The sequence below is a fragment of the Phaenicophaeus curvirostris genome, chromosome 5 (assembly GCF_032191515.1).
Source record: "Phaenicophaeus curvirostris isolate KB17595 chromosome 5, BPBGC_Pcur_1.0, whole genome shotgun sequence".
NCBI classification, from domain to species: Eukaryota; Metazoa; Chordata; class Aves; order Cuculiformes; family Cuculidae; genus Phaenicophaeus; species Phaenicophaeus curvirostris.
Window position 1 is genome coordinate 21279099 of NC_091396.1, and position 21531 is coordinate 21300629.

The 21531-nt window shown below is 46.3% G+C and overlaps 2 protein-coding genes across 2 annotated transcripts in view; both read left to right on the plus strand.

The window, feature by feature from the left end:
• GAL (galanin and GMAP prepropeptide) overlaps window positions 1–21531 on the plus strand; it is a 214352-nt gene that overhangs the window by 162207 nt on the left and 30614 nt on the right. The window lies entirely within an intron of this gene.
• Window positions 680–20513, plus strand: SPINT1 (serine peptidase inhibitor, Kunitz type 1). The gene is made up of 10 exons (XM_069857769.1): window positions 680–1210; window positions 9592–9740; window positions 11595–11733; window positions 12686–12856; window positions 13528–13554; window positions 15013–15138; window positions 16067–16117; window positions 16917–17087; window positions 17811–17867; window positions 19016–20513. Exons 1-10 carry the CDS (start codon window positions 781–783, stop codon window positions 19210–19212), a joined length of 1518 nt encoding a protein of 505 aa, XP_069713870.1. The 5' UTR covers window positions 680–780; the 3' UTR covers window positions 19213–20513.

Genomic DNA, 21531 nt, shown 5'->3' on the forward strand with positions numbered 1-21531 from the left:
GACCTTAAAGATCATCTAGTTCCAACACCCCTGTGATGGGCAGGGACACATCCCACTAGATGTCTGCACTCAGCATCAAACAGCAGCAGACACTGTAGACGTGGCTGCAAAAGTTGACTCATTCAGGTCAGCAAAACCTGGTCTAATTTTGCTCTGTGCCACACAGCTGGTCACCCCGGAGCGTGAGGGCGACTGCCGGGGAACACGGACCGCACGCTCCCTGGCTTTCGGCTCCTCCGAAGCATCCCAAGCAGGGGGATGCAGCAAGCAGCTGGCCGGTGCGATGCTCATCCGGCGTGAGCGCCCTCGCACCCGCGTGAGCAAGAGAACCGCCCTGGGAGCGTTTGCTCTCTTTGCCAGAGGAATGGAAGATGGTATCAGCCAGGTTCCCCTCCCCTTCTTCTTACGCAATTCAGCTGGCAGGGGAGTGACTCGGTTCCCCCCCGCCCCCCTCTCCTGGGGAGCTGGTTTTCATTTCCTGCGCTCTCCCTGCCTTTGTCTCCGCCGGACGCAGCTGAAGGCGCACCTGAGGGGTGAAGGAGCGGGGGGACGAGGCGGGACACCCCGCTCCCAGCATCGGTTTCAGCTGAGAACAGCCAGGTGGGGGGCGGAGAACGCGAGCCTGGGGAGAAACTGCAGGGGAGGGGGACACGTCGGCCACCCCGGGGCGAGCGGGGACCCGGAGAGCCGCCGGGCACCGTCCCTCTGAGCTTCACCTGTCTTCTCCCTTCCTTTAGGAGAGGATTAAAGTCTCCAGGTGGTGAGGATCGGGGCGCCGGGATGGCCAGCGGCAGTCCAGGTCCGTGGTTTGTGCTCTGGGTCTGCTTGGTGCTGGTGCTGGACTTCGGCCAAGGGCAGCAGGAAAAACCCTTCGGTGAAACGTGCCTGGAGAACTTCATGGCGGGGATGCCAGACTTGGTGCTGGATACGGATGCCTCCGTCCAGAACGGAGCCACCTTCTTGTCGTCACCCATGGTCCGTCGAAGCAGGGACTGCATGCGAGCCTGCTGCAAGGACTCCGCTTGTAACCTGGCTCTCGTGGAGCAGGTCCCGGGCAAGGACGAAGACCACATCCAGGGCTGCTTTCTCCTCAACTGCGTCTACGAGCAGGCTTTTGTCTGCCGGTTTGCCAGGAAAATTGGTTTTCGCAACTTCTTGAGGAAGGACGTGTACAATTCCTACCTGGCAATGCAGGATCGTGGTTCTAGTGGTAAGGTGCCCGTGATGGATCTGTGTAAACTGGGGCTGGAAGAACACTAGTGGCCACTGGTGCCAGCTCCTCCAGCTGTTGTTTGTGCAGCTCTGCTGCCAAGTGGTGGAGATAAAGCTGCCTTAAAGGTGGGGTTCCTACACACAACTTTACCTGTAGAGGTTTTCCCTAACCTTGATGAACTCACTTAAAACCTTATGTCTCAGATGGAGAGGGAATCATTTTTTTTAACCTATTTGAAGCGGTTGGAGCAAGTGTTTATCAAATGCAGGCTGGTTTCGGTACTCGATAATATAGAGTAAAAGGTACTGTTTTTCTTCTCCCTTCCCCCAGGCCTTTGAGGTTGGAAAGTGAAATCCTCTAAAAAATCTACGCATCATCGCATTTTAAAGGGCTGCATTAATCTCTTAATTGCTCAGGGGCTGGAGGCAGGACGCAATCCACTTACCTTTCATTTTGCCACAACCTGAATCTTGTGAGCACCAGCCTGGATTGTGAGGTGTCTCAGCATCACTCTGCTTCTTGGGACTGGTCCTTGCTGCTGGAGAAGGGATAGGCAGCAGCTGGAGGGGCTGATCAGAAAACTCCCCCTTTGGAGGCGGGTTTATTTTCCCCAGTCCCCGGTTCCCTGCTTGGGAAGATTGCACCTGGACCCAGAAAACCAGGTGGAAAACAAACTAATCTAGAGCTGACCGCTTGCTACGTGCTCTGCCATCTGCAAAGAAATGTAGTGTGTTCAGAAACCCTGAAAACATGGCAATTCCTCATTTTGCCGTCCTCCATGTTTTGGAGGAAGCCTAATGAGGCTGGAACATCACTAGCCTGGTTGGATCTTTGGCAACCATAACTGGTTTATTATATGCTGATGCACAGGCAGGGCTGTTAGGAGAAATCTGTAATGGTAATCCTCCTCACGCCTAAGGCTTGTAGGTGCTGAAGGTGTGAAATGCCACCGAACTCCACACTGACCACTTTTGTCCATCTTAAGTAGCAGTGCGGAGGGGGGTTGGAGGATGGCGTAGCTTCTCTGAAGCAGCCCTTGTATGTTACTGGTTTGAGCAGTGATGTGGGAGAAGTGGTTCTTCTACCTGCTAGCAGCTCCCCACCCCATTTTAGGGCCTTCTGGCAAATATCTAACTGTGGCAGTAGTTATCCTGCATCTCCATTCCAGGCTCAAAATTCTTCCCACGTGAGCTGCAGTTAATGAGGAACTGAAGTCCAGATCTCCAGGACTGGAGGTGGCATGCTGGCAGCAGTCTGAACTCCTATATACTTTGTTTTAGGAGGAAAAGGGAATGCATCATTTCCAGTTTATCCTGATTTCACTAGATTAAAGTACAATGTACTCTTGAGCAATTTAGTCTCTTCACCCTTGTGGAACCAGTGCCCCATACAAGGAGACTGCAATCCCCCTCCTCCCTGGGCGATCGCATGGCCTGGCATCACATGTGTGCAGGTCTCTAGAAAGCGTCCCTGGGTCACTGAATTCTCTGTGCCACCAGCAGTGCAACTAGCTGGAGAACCCAAGCCACTGAGGTGCTGCCTTGCTGACCATTCCTAGTGCTGCTTTTACAGATGCTGGGGTGGGTGCAGTGGTGCAGGAAGACCCAGGAGGGCATACCAGTGAGAAGTTAAAAACATGCCAGAAATGCTGTTAGGGATACTCTGCCAAGAGCCTGCCGAAGCAGACATGCCCCTCCTCACTCAAGTGGGGTTTGCGCCATGATACTGATGTGAGTGTTGGAAGGGCTCAATCTCTTCCACACACCACATCTGCACTCTTGGAGGGCGTTGGGTGCCAGGCAGGTGTCCAGCTGTAGCAACAGGCACTGGGAAGCTTGCTAGTTTGTGTTTGGATCAGGCTGCCATGTTCACACTGTGCTTTGATGGGAAACACATATCCCTCCTGAGATTTTTAGGCATTGTCTTTGACTGATACCAAAAGCTTAATGAATCATCTTGAATGGCATTGGAGGGCTGGCAGAAAAAGAGGGACGGCTATTACTGTTTGTTAATCCTGAGCTGAAAGGGAGTTATTTTACTATTCTAAAGAGGAAAAGGAGTCGCTTTATTATTATAGCAAATAATAACAAGAACTGAATCAGACCATATGATCCTTCCTCTCCACAGCAGCTGATGAGAAGCTTGAAAATACAATCTTGATTTTTGGTTCAGATATAAACACAAAAATAGAAAACAAAACAACAAGCTCCTCCAGCCATGATGCTGGAAGTGGGTCCATGTAGGAGAAATAGGCCTGTCTGAGCAGGAAAGTGGGTACCTGGCTGCCACCAAGGGGGAACGGATAAGGGTGTGAAGGTATGGGTGCAGGAGGACAAATTAAGGAGCCAGTGGGCACTGAACCTGTCCACCTGGCAGCTAAAGGAGGCTCTGCTTCCAGAGAAGCTTCCAGAGAAGCTTTTTGCTTCCAGACCTTTTGAGACATAAAGAGCCTGGTGAACCAAGAGTTAAGGAAGCTAGTTTTAGCAAGTCAGGTTTTCTCCCAAATGTTTGTAAACAAAAAGTCTTGCCCTAGGTTTTGCAGTGGAGATAAAGCTGTCTAGTCTTCCCAGTGTTGTGCTGTATCGCTCTTAAAATGTGAAGCATTGTAGCGGCTCTGGAGCTTGTGTTATTGTCAACCCCCTGAGACTGGGCTCTAAAGGTCTGCAGGAAGCTTCTGTGCTGCTTTATCAACCATCCCTTTCCTTTATGTGCTGCTATCAGATGTCCTAGGAGCCTTTATGATATGCCTGTATGACAATCTCCAGATGCCCTCTGCAATAATGAAGATTAAAAGCATGTTTTTTTTCTAATGAGTAGTGAAAGAAATGTTACAGGGAGCAGACCTATTGAATGAAGAGGTTTACATCTGTTCAGGAGCAGACTACACAACACTTAAAAGAGGGAGCACAGCTGGGGGCTGCTGCACAGACAAATTTAGTCTTGCAGTGTTTCCTAAGCCTGATGGAAGTAGCTGAAAGCTGGGGGAAAATTATGGGGAGAAGCATTGTGTGTGCTTGCATGCTCTTGCTCGAGCATTCACAGTGAGACCTGGAAGTTGAACACAGGAACAGAGGCACCCATCATCTAAGCTGCTGCAGCCAGTCTCACGGTGTTAGAACTTTAGAAAAACCTGTGGGTACAGGAAACGATACAGTTGAAATCCAGCTTCTGCAAATGACTGGAGTGTATTTTCAGTATTTTGGAGAGCAAAAGCTTCTGAGGCCTGTATAAACTGGTGACAATAGCTTGATTCTGCCTTTTGCCTGTTCCAGCTAACGTACAGCCCAAAGTCTGTGATGTTGTTGTTAAAAGGCACTATCCTCTTAAATGATTCCCCAGCCTGAACTTTGGTGCGAGTTTTCTGCTTGGCTCATTTGGGAGGGGCAGGCTCACCATGCACTTTACTGGTAATAATGGAGCCCAGTGTTTAAGTAACTACCTTGAGCTTATTCTGGCCTAGGCAAACCAGTTATGGGTGTGAAACTGGAAAATAACCTCCCTGAACCTTTGTCCGTTTCTTGGACTGAACGTTTTGTGGTGGTTGTGAAATGCTTAGTGACGTTCTCCTCCTCCTGATGAATTCAGGGCTTGTAAGTGGGAGATGGGAAGCACTGTAGAACCCCCAAGGTTCGGGATGTGTCTGCTGTTGCCACATCATGAGAAAGATTTGTGGGTTAAAACTTCAGTAATAAATTACAAAAAGGAGACCTCCCAAAGTCTGAAGCTGGTCCATCTTCAAACTCTTGGTCCTGTGCTGGTTTCTGTTCTGCAGGCACACTACAACTGAAACGAATAGTGCTGGGATCTCATCCAGGACTGAGACAGGTCCAGTCACTGGGATCCCCTTGGCAGATGCTGCTCGTCCCTGAGCCAGCTGCTCATCCTCCAGTGCCTAGCTCAGGCTGGGAAAGGGGGAATTGCATATTAAGTTCCCACTTGACAGATTCAGAGACTTGGGTTTACTGGAAGGGTCCTTGGAGACCAGCTGGTCCAGCTCCCTTCTCAGTTCCACTCCCTGTGAAACTACTGTTAGTCATGCAGAATTTACTGAAGTGCAGTTGCAGCTGCCCTATGTCCTGGCTCTGGAGCTAATGAGAGTGGAGTAACAAACTGATCTTTATTAAAATGGCACAGGAGACTCTTTCCCTCTTCTGGCTAAAGCAGATTGGACTGGTTTCCCACACCCCAAGGAAGGACGGATGAAGCCTGGTGACAGCAGCAAACAGCATTTTTCTGAAAATATAATCCTTTGAGCTGTGCTGTATAGTTTTAGAGAGGTTAAGTTGACCTGCTGTGTGCACCTCTTAAAAGCCATTATAGAAACCCCTAGAAATTAATGCTGAACGTTGCTTGGCTCTATGTAAGTTGTTGGAAAACTACATGGCTTTATCATGACTGTATTTGCTGCCCAGCCAGGATGAATACCTACAGAAAGAGCTGGTATTTCTCTTTCTCTAGGCACTATGTTGCATTGTCTTATTCCCTTCCCCCTCTTGTGCTCCCCAGGCAAATTAACACTGGCAGAAGCAGCATCCTTCAGTACCTTTGCTTGTTACAATGTAGAGTTGTATAGTGTCAATGAAGGAGATTTGAATGAACCCTCCCTGAAAACTGTTCACTTTTGAATTATTTCTATGGAAGGAACACAAGAGCAGAGCTTTAGCATTTGGGAGGAGACTTGTGCTGCTGCCCACCTCTGCCTGTCTGCTTTGAGCAGCAGGCTGGCTCAGCTGGCTACTGATGCTGGAAATCTTTGAGGTCAGGTGTCTCATGGACACTGGAATTTGGATGGCCTCATTTCTGCTCCTGTCTCTGCAACTAGCCTGTCCAGTTGCTTTGAGCAGTGGTTTTTGTCCCCAGTGAGGTCCTTCCCTTCACAGCGCCTCAGTGTCCCCAGCATAAGCCACGCTCATCTTGTTTGTAAGATGCTCCTGCAACGGCAGGCAACAGCGGGCTATAAAAGGCCCTTGGTGACTGTGAGAAAGCTTTCTAGCTCTTTCTAGTGGTAACTTCAAATCATTCTGAAGTATTTTCAAGCACTGCTTTACAGTCTCAATTAGGCAGGTGTAGCTGCGTGAGTGCTGGAATGGAGACTATCTGGTTTTCTGTGAATTTGTGCCTCGAGGGCAAGAGCTGATATCTGAGCTCCAAAAGAGAAATCCCCAAACTGGGAGCTCTACAAGTGCTTTCTGCTGTGGGATTTCACTGGTGTCCGCATGTTCAGATACCAAAGTCCCTAGTGGGATCTCTCCCCTTGCCTAGATGCTTACTTTTGCTGTCCTTGTAGTAACTGAATATCTTTTAGATTGCTATGCCCCCATCAAATTTGGTTCAAGTTCAGTCATTGTTAGAGGTGAAGCCAGACAAACCACTGACTGCATAAGCCTTAAAACTAGATTAAACTTTTAAAAAAGCAAAAACCAGGGATTGAGGCATGAATACACCGTGAGCCATATAAATTTGGTTTTAAGCATTTTGGATTTACTCTATCAGGCTTTTCTCTGGGTTCATGAAGAAAAGATATTTTACCTTCTGATGAATTTTATAAATGGAAGCAGAAGTTGTCACTTAATGATGTAACTCCAAGAGCATGTGTTCCCTGGTAGAGCATGACACAGAACAGCACCATAAAGCTTTAATCTCCCTGTTAATTACAGAGTTTTACAGCAGAAGCTTTCCACAGTCAAAAAAGCATTATAGCAAAGGTAACTTTCATTTTTCAAGCAGACTTTCAGAGCACAACAAACCAAATGGAGAATCTCCCTTCTACAAGCAGTTTGTTAATAATCACTTTGGCTCAGTCAGTGCTTGGTTATGAAGCTCAGGTGGAGAACAGCCGTGTTGCTGCTGAAGGCTTCATATAGCCAGTGTAGCAGAGATGCTCCAAAGTCTCTGAACTTTCAGATGTCCTAAGGAGGAAAGGGAAGTCTTTTATTTCTAGCAGGAGTTCCTCCTTGGCAGACATCTTGCATGAGCAAATACTCGTGACTTTTTGTCTGGAGGTGAGGTAGGTTGGGGAATTTGGCTAATCAGAGGTAGGGTCTGGAGAAGTTGCTGACCCATTGATCAGAACCAACCTTTTACTTCACCGTGCAATCCACCACCCAAAGTAACTAAACTGACCTGTGGAGAAATATGTGGCCCGCAGTTTTTTATTTTTAGGTGTATGTGCTTAAAAATGACAAGGAAAAGTGTGATTTGAAGTTGTGAGCTAATGACCTGCCTCTGTGGTGCTGAAGAACTGGTCTTTCCCTTATGCAGTCACATCCACGTACTACGCTCAGGCTGGCAGGAAGGTGGCAAGGAGCAGGCTGCATTTCTTCCTAACAGGGTCATGGTATTTACCTGGGAAGATTGGCAGGAATGTGCCCTGTTTCTACAGGCTGTAGTGCTGTGTATATGGTGGTTGTAGAGCTGTTTTTCCCCTCTTTGATTTGGAAAGTGTTGGCAGTTCTAGTCATTGCTTCTGCCTATGAATGTTGTCATGGCAAGACCACTTGAAAATAAAGAAAAACTCCATTTATTTGTTCTACTTGCCCTCCTCAAAACCAAGGGATGCTTGGTCTTGTCCCTGCTTGGTGTCTTTCAGTAGTCTTTGTGCCTGAGATGGGACCCATCGCTCTGGGATGCAACCCCGAGGAAGGAGCAGTAGGGAGGTATGCCTCACCTGGTGTTCATCTCTGTTTGTGATGCAGGTGTTGTCTTCTTGGCCTCTTTCTGTCCAGCTGGGTATCTTCTGCCTGTTTCAGTGGTTGGATCGAGCTCAACAGTATGAGCTTAATCCTGTACTGTTCCCACCCAATATTTGCATGAAAAGATGGAATATAGGATCAAACGGTGACAACTGCAGAAAGCACACAGCTGGTGTGATAAATGTAACAGAAGCCCTGCAGCTGCACAAGCTGGAAGTGGCTGACCTCTTCTCATACAGTAAAAATGCAGCCCTGTCAGCCTAGCAATGACGGAGGGAAGCTGTAGGGCTGCAGCTCAGGAGTAGGCTGCAGGGGGAACCTCAGAGGGCTGGTATGTGCATACATTCCCTGATTCTGCAGCTGAACAGACTGAGCACATTGCTTGAACAAAGGAAGGTTTGTTTCCCCTGTGATTTTCTGGTCACAGCAGCATTTGTAAGACCAGCATAGAATGAATATGTCTTCATTTGGAAAAGGGTGGAAGATTCTGGGTAGATGTGTGGTAAATGATCTGAAATATGTGTTGCAAAGCTTACTATCCTACTGAATTTATGATGAAAGAATGAAAGAGTAGTTTGTTTTGAATGTCAGGTTTGTTTTTATATACGCCTTATATTAAGGTCCCTACAGTGGGCTCTAGTAAGAGGTGGCACGTGAATCCAGAAACACTCAAAGGGGAAATTAGAAGCAAGTCTAAAACAGTGAAAGTAATTAGCTGATGGAATAGTTTTCCGAGGGGTTTGGGTATAATCGTCTTTAATCACAGTCAATATAACGGTGTAATGGTAGACTGATTTATATGTAGCTTATAAATGACGATCAATGCCTTTACAAAAGACTCAGGTTGAACTAGAACATCAAGCCTTGGACTTGGTACAAGTGCTACCAGGTGGAGTTTTATGGGCTGAGCTGTGCAGGAAGCTTGGAATCAGACATTCAGGCCGAGAGGAGTTGTGAGTCAGGCTAAATAATGTCATCCTATAGGCTGTTCTTGCTGGCATGGGCAGGAATCAGTTTTAATCTTGTACATGTACAGCCTGGAGAAGTGTTCAGTGGAGGCTGCCAGTAAGCTAATCAGTAGAATGGCACAAAAATAATGATCTCGTGAATGGCATTTGTGTGGTTTTGTTGTTTGGGGTTTTTTTTATGGCATATGTGCAGAGATTGAAGTGGAGGATGAGGTGGAGGAGGGATGTTTCCCATCCATATCCCACACTGCATAGCTCTGATTAAGTACACTAACATAATTCTTAGAGATGTAGGTAGGAATGATGAAAGTCAGTTCCATGTTCATCAACATCCACATCAAATCATCTCCTTGAGTGGAGGGTGGAGATTGATCTGTGCAGTTTTGTGAGGATGTGGTGTGATGGTCAGAAGGACAATGGCTGTAGCCACAGGGACACTCTCTTGCAGTGGTTCCTGTGGGCAAGAGTGACCAGGGAGCCAACTGGCTCAAAGGCACTGCCAGAGCGGGTTGCGGAGTTACTAAATTTGTGAGGTCATTAATAACGGTATTGATTGCCTTCTGCTTGCTCAGACTGCAAGAAGCATAGCTGTATAAAAGTGTTTTCCTTTCAGTGGTTGAAGTCTGTATTGATTTAAACTGGAAAAATTCCCCTCCTTTGTAATGGAAACGGAGACTGGATCCTCTTACCCAAGCCTTGCTCTGCCTTTATTCTGCAGATGACCGTCCTCCGATAGCCCGCACTGGCATGGACATGAGGGTACAGCCTGGGGAGCCAGTGGTGCTGAGAGGCACAGAGAGCACAGATGATCGAGGGATAGTCCGCTATGAATGGAAACAGATCCTCGGTGACCCCTCTGTGGAGAAGGTAGGGAGCTGCAGGAAAGGAAGCAGCTTGGTCAGTGTCACCTGAGGTCTGCACTGGGCTGGCCATTCACAGCCACTGACTTATAGGTCACCTTGTCCTTCCCTCCTCAAGCCAGTCTACTCATAAGCCTGTTCCCACAAGCTATGGGACACACAATTGCTCCCATCTTCTCACACACTACCGGGATGTGCATTTCTTAGCCTCATTTGATCTCAGGCTCCCTGCACCAAGACACCATCTCGTCTTCCTGAGCAGCGCCTGATCTGCCTGGGTGGGAGCACCCGAGAAGGCAGCAGCTTCAGTGCAAGAGCTGCCTCTGCTCCCAAGCTTCTGTAGTTCATTGAGGGGCCTGCCCTTCTGCTCCCCTATGATGCTTCTCCTTTGGCTCTGCACTTTTCAGTTGCAGGCTCTGCTCCTGTTCTCCTGGCGATTTCCCTGGACTTTGCCTCTCTTTAGAGTAAAGGTTCCTCCTCCTATTTTATCTTGGCTGGAGCAGAAGTCATGTCTCCTGACTGGGTGTGAGATCCCCGAGGTGTGAACACTGCCTATCATATACATGTTACATATGAATTATAGCTTTAGAAGAGAAAAATGATTACTGATAAACTTCTGCAAAATGCTCTGGAAAGCTTTGGAGTTCATACGGAGCTCTTGTGGCATTTTTTTTTAAAAAAAAATTAGCAAGTGCGTGCATTAGGCCTACGTCTGCTCTTGAAGACCAGCAAGGACTAGGTGTAGGGTGCTTAGAGGGCTGTGGAAATCTGGAAGTGCTTCTTTTCTATTGCCTTCCCGCTAGCACTACCAAAGCAGCTTTCAGGGGAAGGGAAAGGAGAGTCATCTAGTATTATGCTATACATTATTAAATACATAGTTACACATAATTGACTACATTAAGATGATTTATGGCCATACTATTTTCTCTTGAAACCCCGTGAAAAAAGGCAAATAGTGTGGAAATGGAGGTCCAGTATTGTTAGCAAATATAGGGAAAAAGTTAGTGTCAATAATATCACAGCTTTCTATTCTGACAAAATGATTCACTCTTTCAGAAACCTCTCAGCAGGCAAAGAAATAGACACTCATTTCCATCTCTAAAACTAAATATACTTGTCATATTCAAAATTAAAGAGTATATATTTCCTAAATAAACCTAGCTTATTCTCTGTGTACTAAGTAAGTCATTCATATTGGATTTTACTTTTAAAAACCTAAAATAATAGCTGCAGATATTGCAGTCCTCTTGAAAGCTTTTTTCCCTTCATGCCCTCACAGTGTCCAAAAATATGAAATATCTAATTATGCTTGTGATACTTTTTCTCTCTGCTATTCCAACTGGGTGCTGGCTCATGGATTTGTGGGGACTGTATATTACTTTTACTGCCAGACTTCTGCTTAAGGGTTTCCAGCCAAGCTCCTTTTTTTGTAACGCAGGAACATGGGCCTTGCATAGCTTCAAGAGACCTTATTGCTCTCTATAACTATCTGAAAGGAGGTTTTGGAGAGGAGGGAGCTGGCCTCTTCTCCCAAGTGACAGGGAACAGGACAAGGGGCAGTGGCCTCAAACTCCACCAGGGGAGGTTCAGGCTGGGCATCAGGAAAAAAAAAATCACTGAAAGGGTCATTGGGCACTGGAACAGGCTGCCCAGGGAGGTGATTGAGTCACCTTCCCTAGAGGTGTTTAAAGACAGGTGGATGAGGTGCTGAGGGGCATGGTTTAGTGTTTGATAGGAATGGATGGACTCAATGATCCTGGAGGTCTTTTCCAACCTAGTGATTCTGTGTGATTCTGTGATTCAGTCTCTCCCTCATTAGAGGTACTTACTTCTGCAATAAGCCTTTCTTTTGCATTCCCAGAAGCATGAAGAAGATTGGATAGAAATCTCCAACCTACAAGTGGGGACTTACGTCTTCCAGCTTACTGTCACAGACACTGCACAACAGCAAGATTTCACCAACATCACCATCATGGTGTTGAATCCTGAACAGACTGAAGGTGAGCCCCTGAGTCCACGGGTGTCTAGCTGGAGTCCCCAAGCCTGGTTGATCCTCTGGCATTGCTGGTCATCTTCTCAGAGGAGTAGATGGAGAAAGGGCACAAGCAAGAGACCAGACTTACATGTCAACTTTTCATAGTAAAAGACTGCACCTTACCAGTAGTGGAAGGTCTCCGCACTCATAGTGGCCTATTCTAGGGTGTTTGCATCCTCTTGCAGAACAAGTGGCCTGCAACAACCCCATCTGATCTGCATGTCATTCATTCCCTTCTGTTGGGTCATGCCAGAGTGGCTGAATCCTCAGGTACAGAAATGTTTAGCATTACAAGCGCATTAAGAGCAAGGAGTTCTTGTACAAATGGCTGAGTAGTAGCTAAGCAGGGAATTTCTCCTCCTATGACAGGTACCGTAAAAATATGAGAACAGCCACATCCAGTGATGCTTATTTTCTGTCCAAAATGCTGTACACTGCATCCAACAGTGTCCAGAGGTTGATACTTGGGAAGGAGTATAAGAACATGATATGCTCTCAGTAAATCCCTACTATGCTTGGATAGTCCCCAAGGAGCTGCAGCTGGGACATTTTTTTAAGCAGAAGATGGTGTCTTTGTGCTTAATAACCACAAATTAGTCCCTTTTTTACCTCATATAATCTTTGCACAGCAGCAACATTCTGCAGCAAGAAGTTTCACAGCTTAACTATGTGCTGTGTGGAGAAACAGCTCCTTTTGTTTTATGGATGTGGCACCTTCTAATTTGATTTTGAGACTCTGCCTAAGAAAATATATACCTATATATACTATTGACTTTCTCCATGTCAGTCAAGATTATGCACAACTTTAAGACAGATTTCCACACTGCTGACGGATTTCCCTTTGGAAGATTTTCCCCTTTGTATATGTGAAGGCAAATCAAGCTAACCAGAGCCTTTTGTTTTAACTTTCTTGATAGAGCATTGTTTGACTCCTAAGAAGGTGGGCTGGTGTCGGGGATCTTTTCCACGCTGGTTTTACAACTCAAGCCTTCAGCAGTGCGAGCAGTTCATTTTTGGGGGCTGCAAGCCAAACAAGAATAACTACCTACGGGAAGAGGAATGTAAACTTGCCTGCAAGAACGTTAGAGGTGAGTCTGCTTAAAAATCACCTCCCTCTTTCTTGAGGGTGACCCTGTGGGCAGGTTCTGCAGCTTCTTGGCTGACAGCAAGTTAGAACTCAGGTTGCTGAGGAGACCAGACTAATTATGGGTGGGGAGTTCTAGTCTTACACTGACCCAGCTGCTGGAGCACTGCTCTCCTGGTCAATGTCTCTGGTGTGTCTCTGGCTGCAGAAACCCTCACCTAATCTTTGTGTCACATGTGAAACCTAAATTCAGAGGGTAGCATTGTGATGTGGGGGAGCCAGAAGTGCTTCACTCTCAAATTAAATTAATCTCCCTTAGCACACTCTTAGCCACGTCTGAGAATGACTTAGTGCTGCCTCATAAATGGGCTAAGCCTCTGCCAGGCCCTTTGGAGAGCGCAGCTTAAGGAGGAGGCAAAAGCCCTGGAAAAGAGAGACCATTTGGGAGTAGTCTAGCTTGGAGTGGGGAGTTCCCCTGTTCTCCCCGAGGCCTGCCTCACATGGGTACTACTTACCTGGGGTCTCTGAGTGGTAGACAACCGTATTTCCCCTCCCTAACCACTTCCAGAAAATATGCACTTTTTAAGTGAGATGTGAAGGCAATATAAAGCTGATCTTGAGCTGACAAAATGATGTGGTGATAAACATATTTTATTTTTCCCCTTGTCTCTTCAGGTTCTGTTGGTGGGCGACAACAGCCAGGTAAGCCTTCTGTGCCACTGCGTAATACTGCCGTTAGCTTAGGCTCAGTGTCTCACATCCATTCCTGTGGCTTTTGATTAGAACTCAATCAGTGTGGAATGTGAGGAACTGGAGACCAAATACTAAGCTTTTCACTAGCATGTCATAGGATAATTTAGGTTAGAAATTACCTCTGGAGTTCATTCACTCCAACCTACTACTCAAAGCAGGGCCAGCTTTGAGTCGCATTGGGTTGCTCAGGACTGCATCCAGTCCAGTTTTTGGGTATCTCTGATGGAGATTTTACACCTTCTCTGGGCAACCTGCACCTGTGTTTGATGACCATGGTTATATTTTTTTTCCCCTTTAAGTAGAATCACTTTCCCTTTTTGCAACTGATGTCTGCTGCTGCTCATCTGATTCCCATGCAACTCTGTTGTGGTTTAAACTGGCAGACAGCTAAAGCAATCACATAGCCATTCGCTCACTCTCCCTCCAGTGGGATGGGGGGAAGAACTGGAAAACAAAGGTAGAGCTCGTGAGTTGAGATAAAGAAAGACAATTTAATAGGACAGAAAAGTAAGAGAATAATAATATTAATGATAAAAGAATATACAAAACAAACAATGCACAAGACCTTTGCTCACCACCCACTGACTGATGCCCTGTTAATTCCCGAGCTGCAGGAAAGGTCATGTAGTGTGGAGTATCCCTTTGGCTAGTCTGAGTCAGCTGTCTTGGCTATGCCTCCTCCTAGTTTATTGCCAGCAGGGCATGAGTAGCTGAAAAGTCCGTAGCTAGTGTAAGCACTACTTAGCAACAACTGAAAGATCAGTGTGTTATCAACTTTATTCTCATACTAAATCTAAAACACAGCATGATACCAGCTCTGAGGAAGCAAATCAACACTATTCCAGCTAAAACCAGGACAACCTCCAAAATTAGTCTGTCTGGTTTTACCCTGACCTCATGCTAGGTCTTGTGCTTGAGCTCCTTGCTGGGACTGCTAGATTCAGTCCAGTATGCCAATGTCTTTTGTACACTGGGGAGCTCAGAACTGGGCACTTGGGACCACCAGCAGATTGGAGTAACCTCTCTTCTCCATTGGTTCTTGCAGCCCAGTGTGCAGGTTTCAGTTTGGATTTCCTTATTTAATCCCCCATGCTGTGGGGCAATCCCCATATGGGCAATGTCTCCATATTCTTCCAGCGTAGCTCATTCTTGCTTCTACCTTCTGTGTACTTCTTTTACAAGAGGAAGCATGGCTGTTCCCAGAATAATGTTTCCTTTATAAACAAGAAATTATTATTTTTATTCTTTTTATTGAGTCTGGGGTGGTACTGAAGAGAGACCTTAATCAGTCTGCATTGTTTCTTTTTTGCTAGCCCTATCAGCAGCATTTAAGTCCTTCACAAAGCATCTGTGTGGTAGGGAGAAAAGCTGAATTTTAATTGGCTATCTGAACTGTTTCTAATGCAGTGTGCGATGGGAACTGTCAGACCCCCTTCTTCAGATGCAAGGATGGCTGCTGCATTGATGCCTATCTGGAGTGTGATGAAACTCTTGACTGTGCTGATGGATCAGATGAGATGTATTGTGAACAATGTAAGTACTGCAAATTCTGGCTTAGACAACTTGGTATCTGCCTAGGAATGACTGCAATGTAAGTTATAGTAACTTACATTGCAGTTAAGTTGCAGTGCTTTTTGGTGCTGTCTGTTCTTATCTCCTAACCCTGCATTACCTCTTTCTGCAGTATTGTATTTGCAGTTCGTATTATTTTGTATTATATTTGCAGTTTCTGCTACTGCCCGTGTCTCTGCTGACTGCAGGAGCTGATGTTCCTTCTGGGATGTTTCCTGCCTATTTTGTCTTTGATTCTCTTCTCTACACCTGTCTGTAAGACTTAAGAGCTTGTCCTTCTTCCAATACTTTCTCATTGGATGACCTTACCTGCTGTACTAGAGATGGGAGTTAGGAAATGAAACCATACTTTCTCCCAGCCTGTACAGTGTCACAGTCCCCTTAATATCCTCACATTATGCTAACGTAAATGCATACTGCTGAGCTGCCCAAGTCTGTAATCCTTCCTCTGTCCCTCTCTTCCCTCTTTGTATGGAATTTCCTTAATCTCTTCCCTATATGTCACAGTTTTGCTGCCTTTTTAGGTTGCAAGCATATGATCCATTCATTCTCTTGCCCTCTATATACTAGTATTCTTTCACACTTCTTACAACTTTTCCCATACTTCTTGATGGAAAAAAACCCTAAGAAAGTAGCCTTTGTTTCCTTAGTTTTGTCTCTGTATTTGTGGAAGAAAAATTTGGAATAGTTTCTTGTTATTACATTTTATTTTTCCCATGTTCCTTTCATAGCTTTGAGGTATTTAAAAACCTCAAATTACAACTCCCTTTCCCCGGCTTGTGATAACAAAGGATTGTGCAGGAAAGCCCTGTGTACCCATGTGTGTGTGGACATTTCTTATGTATTCAGCTGGTGAGAGAAGTTTTAACATGAAATATTTCTATTGCAGATGCTCGTGAGTTCAATAGACTGCAGAAAATCAATGTCACAAGTAAGCAAGGTACGATCTGTCCAGAGCACCTGGACTGACATCTGCCAGCATTTTCTTTTTAGTTCAGTCTGTTGTTTCACAGTGAAACACTTCCCTGTATAATTCCAAACCCAGGTGTAATATCTGGTAGCGCCTGTACTCAAAATGAGCAAGGGCTTGTTCTCTGACCTTGAGGACAGCTGCTTATACTAGGCTTTCACTCTCCTGCCTAGACTTTTTCCACCCAAGTAAGTCTCATGCATATTTCGTGTTGAGCACAGTATCTAGCCTCTAAAAAACCCTACAGCACTTTTTTGGAAATAGTGCAAAGCAAAGCAGTGTGAGGGACACAACAGTGGCATAAGACAAGTAATCATATGCCTGTGCTCAATCCCATACCTTTGCCTTGTTTGTTCTAGGGTAGATGTGGCACTATCACTGGGCTAAAAGATTATAACCCAAGTTAGCTGAAATGCAGCTTGCTTGTAAGGAGCTAAACTGTGGTTTCTTTGTGTCAAACTCTTCATGTTCACTTCTGCCTCCTGAGGAGGACAATTTGTTTCTGCAAGGGATTGAATCCAAGCCCTAGTGTGACTGCATACTCTGATGTTCCATTTTCCTCCTTGCTAGTTGGCTTTATGGGCAGGTGGCAGCTTACCTTGGCAATGTCAATTAGAGCAGCTGGCAATTGGGCAGTGAGGACCCAAAAGCCACTGCTCTGGACATGGATTCCCTCTGCCATGGTGCTTGTGCTCTTCTGCTGTGAGCAGAAAATGTTGCTCCTCTGAGATCACATTTGGGCTAAAGCACCTCTCTCTTACTTTTCCAGGTCACTGTGTGGACTTGCCAGATACTGGACAGTGCACTGAGAGCATCCCCCGTTGGTATTATAACCCATTCACTGAGAAATGTGACCCCTTCACCTACGGGGGCTGTGGTGGCAACAACAACAACTTTAAAGAGGAGGAAGAGTGCATGAAGTCATGTTCGGGCATCACAAGTAAGAAGGCATAGTGAGGGCTGGAGTTTTAGTGATTGGACTATGCAAATCACTCAAGATTAAAAGATTAAATTCTGTGGTGCCAAAGAAGCAGAGGCTTGAGAGCTTTCAGTCAAAGAAGCTCTGCTCTGAAACCCTGGCCATGCCTTACAGTGTTCTTCAATGCGACCGAAGGCTTATGGGGAGTGGTGTGTATCAACAGCATCTTTCTGCAATGCAGCCTGTCATTTCTCAGAGCTGGAAAACACTTTGAGCACTTATGTTGAAAAGGGGACAGAGGAGGCTGGCAAAACTAATCAGAGATATGGCCTCTCTAAAGAGAATCTAACTTTCTAGCTTGGCTCCAGTTCTCTGCAAGTGGGAGAGGAGATATTAAGAAAATCCTCAATGACACATACTAGGCAAAAGTTTTTGAATAAAGAAGAGGGAAAGATTTATACTGTAGAGCTCTGTTCATGTTGCTGTGGAGACCAAGAGCTGAAACAGGAGGAATTCTGCCAAACTATATCTGTTAGGAGGCAAACTTGCTGCTTTTCTGAAGTGCTACCCTCAGCTATGCTATGCCTCCCAGCCTGTTCTGAGAGCTCAGTACCATGGCTGTCAGGAGGGATGCTATATGCATTCAGTCACTTCAGAGAAGAGATGCGTCTCAGAAACCTGTCTTATCCCTTGTTCCCAACCCTCTTTGTAAAACTTTTTCCTGCTTCTCTGCTCCCAATTCAGAAGCAGATGTCATTGGCCGGAGATGGGAATCGTTTGAGTCCCAGAGTGCTGTTTTAAGTGAGTAACAGTTTTTCCTACAGACCTTGCTTGTTGCTTTTATCTTGTCCTGAAAAAATATTTTGTCTTTCCTTTCAAATAACAGCCTTTTCTCCTACCCCCTTGTTGAAGCTGAGGGAACAATGTGGGATTTGTGGGATGCTAGCAGTGGCAAGAGATGCTTCTGTGCACTGTGCATCTGTGGTCCAATTTCTCCTTTGTCTGTGACTCTGTAGCTCATATCAGAGGCTCCTGATTTTCTTTCCATCAACTTGCATGAATGCCTCACTGTTGAACATGAAAAAATGGCAAGTAAATTCTTCCTAAGGGCAAAATTCACATACAGAACACTAACTTCTGCAAGATGCAAGGCCCAAGTGGGTATGTGAATAACCTTGGGTAGCAGACTGTGGGGAAATCTGATGACCCTATATGCCCTCTCTACTACTGTAAAGAACACTAAAGATAACGAATTACAAGTTCTTAAAAGAACATCACTTTGAGGCTGGTGTCCTTTCACCCCAGAGCTGTAAAACCTCTTTCTTCAGCAGAGAACTCCTGAAATTATACACTTCTTTCTTCAACCCTAGAAACTGATTTCCTCTTCAAATTCACACCAACTTTCAAATGCATCATGTTTGACTGTCTCCACGGATGATGCTGGAATCTGGTTGGCTGTAGAAGACCAAGTGCTCACAGCAATGCTACAAGCTCTTCCCTCACAAACTTAGCCTATCTCCATAGCTCACTCTGATGGCGTTATCCCAACCAGGAGGTGCTTTCTGTGACCACGCCTTGGTGGCCTCCCTGTTGACATATGAAGCAAGGCCTGTGTTGCAGAAGGGCTTGATATTCATAGGGGTGTCAAATGGCCAAGCCTGCTGAAGCTACTGAGTAGCCTTTAGAGGGCGTGGTGAATCTGGGAAATTGTGAGAACCATCATTTGGGAGAGACAGACTGGCTATAACCTGGCCATGCTGTTATACCATGCCTTCTTTCTTTACCCTGTTGTGCAGTGACGAGCCTTCTGTCCGACAAGCTATTGCCTACCTCTTCTCTTTGCCAGCACAGCTTCTGCAGTGGCTTTTCTTCTTCCATCTTCTTGATCGCTCCTGCTGCATCAGAGTTCATGGAGCAGCCTTTTTAACATGTTCGTGTATCCCTTGCAGGTGCATTTGAGGCAGTGATTGCTGTGCTCCTTGGGATCTGCATCATGGTGGTCCTGGTGATCATCGGCTACTTTTTCCTGAAGAACAGGAAGAAGAACAGCCGACGACGACAGCCGACCACTGCTACCAACTCAACTCTCTCCACCACAGAGGACACTGAGCATCTGTTTTACAGCAGTGCTACCAAACCAGTCTGAGCTACAGCCACTTTTTCTCCAGCCCAGCACTGGGGAGCTCCTCAAAACTTCTAGAGTACTGTTTTTAGACACGGTCCCGTGTCTGAAAGACTCTTTCTCTTTGAAGACATTTGCAGCATCAGGCCAAGATCTAGCCACGATTTGGCAGTACTAGTATTTTTGATTGTCTTGGCTAAATGGCTGCTCTGGAAACTGAGGATCTGGGAGGATTTTGATGCTTTGATGTCTATCCCTTCATAACCTCAAACAATCTAGTGAAACTCTGAATCACATCTTTCATCCTGCTGAAACCCAGAGCATAACTCCACTCAGCTTACTGAAGGACCCTGGGACTGGATCTGTGTAGCATTCATGATGATGCATGGTGCAAGCTCACCAGAGCCAGAAATATTTTGTTTGCAGTGCCACTGTTTTCCATTAGCCTCGTATTTTCATCCCTTTCCCCTAGTCGTTTGCAAGATGGCCTTGCATCCCAGCAGTCCTCCTGGTTGTGGTGAGGCTCTTGAGGACTGTGAGATTCATGTAGTTGTCCAGACCTGTTCCAAAGACTCTGTGACACTCCCCAGTGTATCCTGGTTTTGAGATGGAAAGGAACAGAAATGCCTGCTTTAATCACTAGGCTTTGTTTTTTAACAGAAAAGCACACCTTGATTTTTTTCCAGTGTGGCTGCCATGTTACAGCCTCCTATGTACAGTACATCTGCTGTTTTCTCTCGGTAAGTTGTCCTGGTTGCTTTTCCAGTATTCAGTCTGAACCCAAACACATTGAGAAAATATCTATTTATTCTCACATGAAAGGAAATGAAATGTCCCTACTTTTCCTGTTGATGGAAATGGGAGGGTGGAAGGACTCAGCTCCCTTGAAGTTGGACCTGTGCTGCAGCTGTGATTTTACTGTGCTCTCCTCCAAGCACACAGCCTGACCTGAGTCCCTGGCATCTCCCAGAGCACAGGAGTGAGCTGGGCTTTCTTGCTCCTGCTGGCACATACCTCCTGGTGCAAGATGAGCCTGGGAGGTCCAGAGCTTATCCCTGGCCCCATGGCAGCATGTGGCATCCCTACTTCAGCCAGGTCCCGTTGCATTCCCCCATAAGCTGTTTGCAATGAGGGACTTCCCAGATATGTCCTGCTTCACCTCTCTTGTCCGGACTTACACTTCTGGCAGGTGAGGAATTCTGTTGGGGGGAGAAGCTGCTATTTCTGTAGTGCCTGGTACACTTTGTCAGCTGTGGGGTTGACACCAATCGACAAAATTCCAGTGCCTGCTGATCTTTGAAAACTCCTGCTGTGAAGAGAGAGGAAATTAGGGGTGGGTGGGTGGGGGGTGTTTGCATGTGTGTGTGCACATGTGTGTGTAAGAAGCACGAATCTATGTACAGACTTTTGTTTAAATGCTTGGACCCTTTCAGGGCTGAGGACAGATTGGCTCTGGAAGGCTCTAGTAAAGCCATTCCCAGCTCAGGGATCCCCTCAAGTGCAGCTCCAGGATAGCTGCCTCATTGGGCCAGTGTCTGGGCTGGAAGGGAAGAAACCACTGCCCACAGCCTGCTGGCAATCTGACTGCACACTTCTCCCTGTCACGAGCATCTGCCTCAGTGTCGCTGGGACTGGTCAGATTCCTTTATGGCTTTTTGTGATCTGTCTCACATAATTTCTTCCATCTCTCTGTTTTTCCCACAGCCTGTCATGGCCTATGCAATAAACCTAACATATTGATTTATTTTTTTGTGCGCTCACTCTGATAATAAAAAAGAATTTTTTGTCTTATTTAAACCGGGAGAAGCAATGACCCACAGAGGGGGCAGATACTGTTCCCATGCCTGCTATCTCACACCCTTTCATCTGCCCAGACTGTGGTAGTCCAGGGGAGAATGCTCAGGTGTTGCTGCCACAGCAGCCATCTCATGGGGAGCGTTGTGCGGGGTGGGGGGACGCAATGTATGTGGATACCTGGAGAGACAACTATCCAGGATGTGTGCTGGGAGTGAGATCAGTATCCACTAAGTCACCCAGGGAACAAGGCAGGGTGTAACCTGAAACTGGGTTCCAGCTGGTCAGACTGGTTTGGGGGTTGAGTCTGAAACCAAAAGCAGACACTGTTCTTCAAAGAGGAGTTGCTTTAGTTGTGTCTGGAGGCTGGTGATGGCTCAGGCACTGCAATGTAAATGTTAGCTAAATGTAAATATGGTTAATCGGCAATGGATATGCATGGGAACCAGGCAAACCTGCTCCAGTGTCCCTGACCTGGCAGCGCTGGGTCCTCCAACTGCTGCTCCACAGCAGGAAGACTTTCTCACCGGCACTCTGCTATGGACTGTG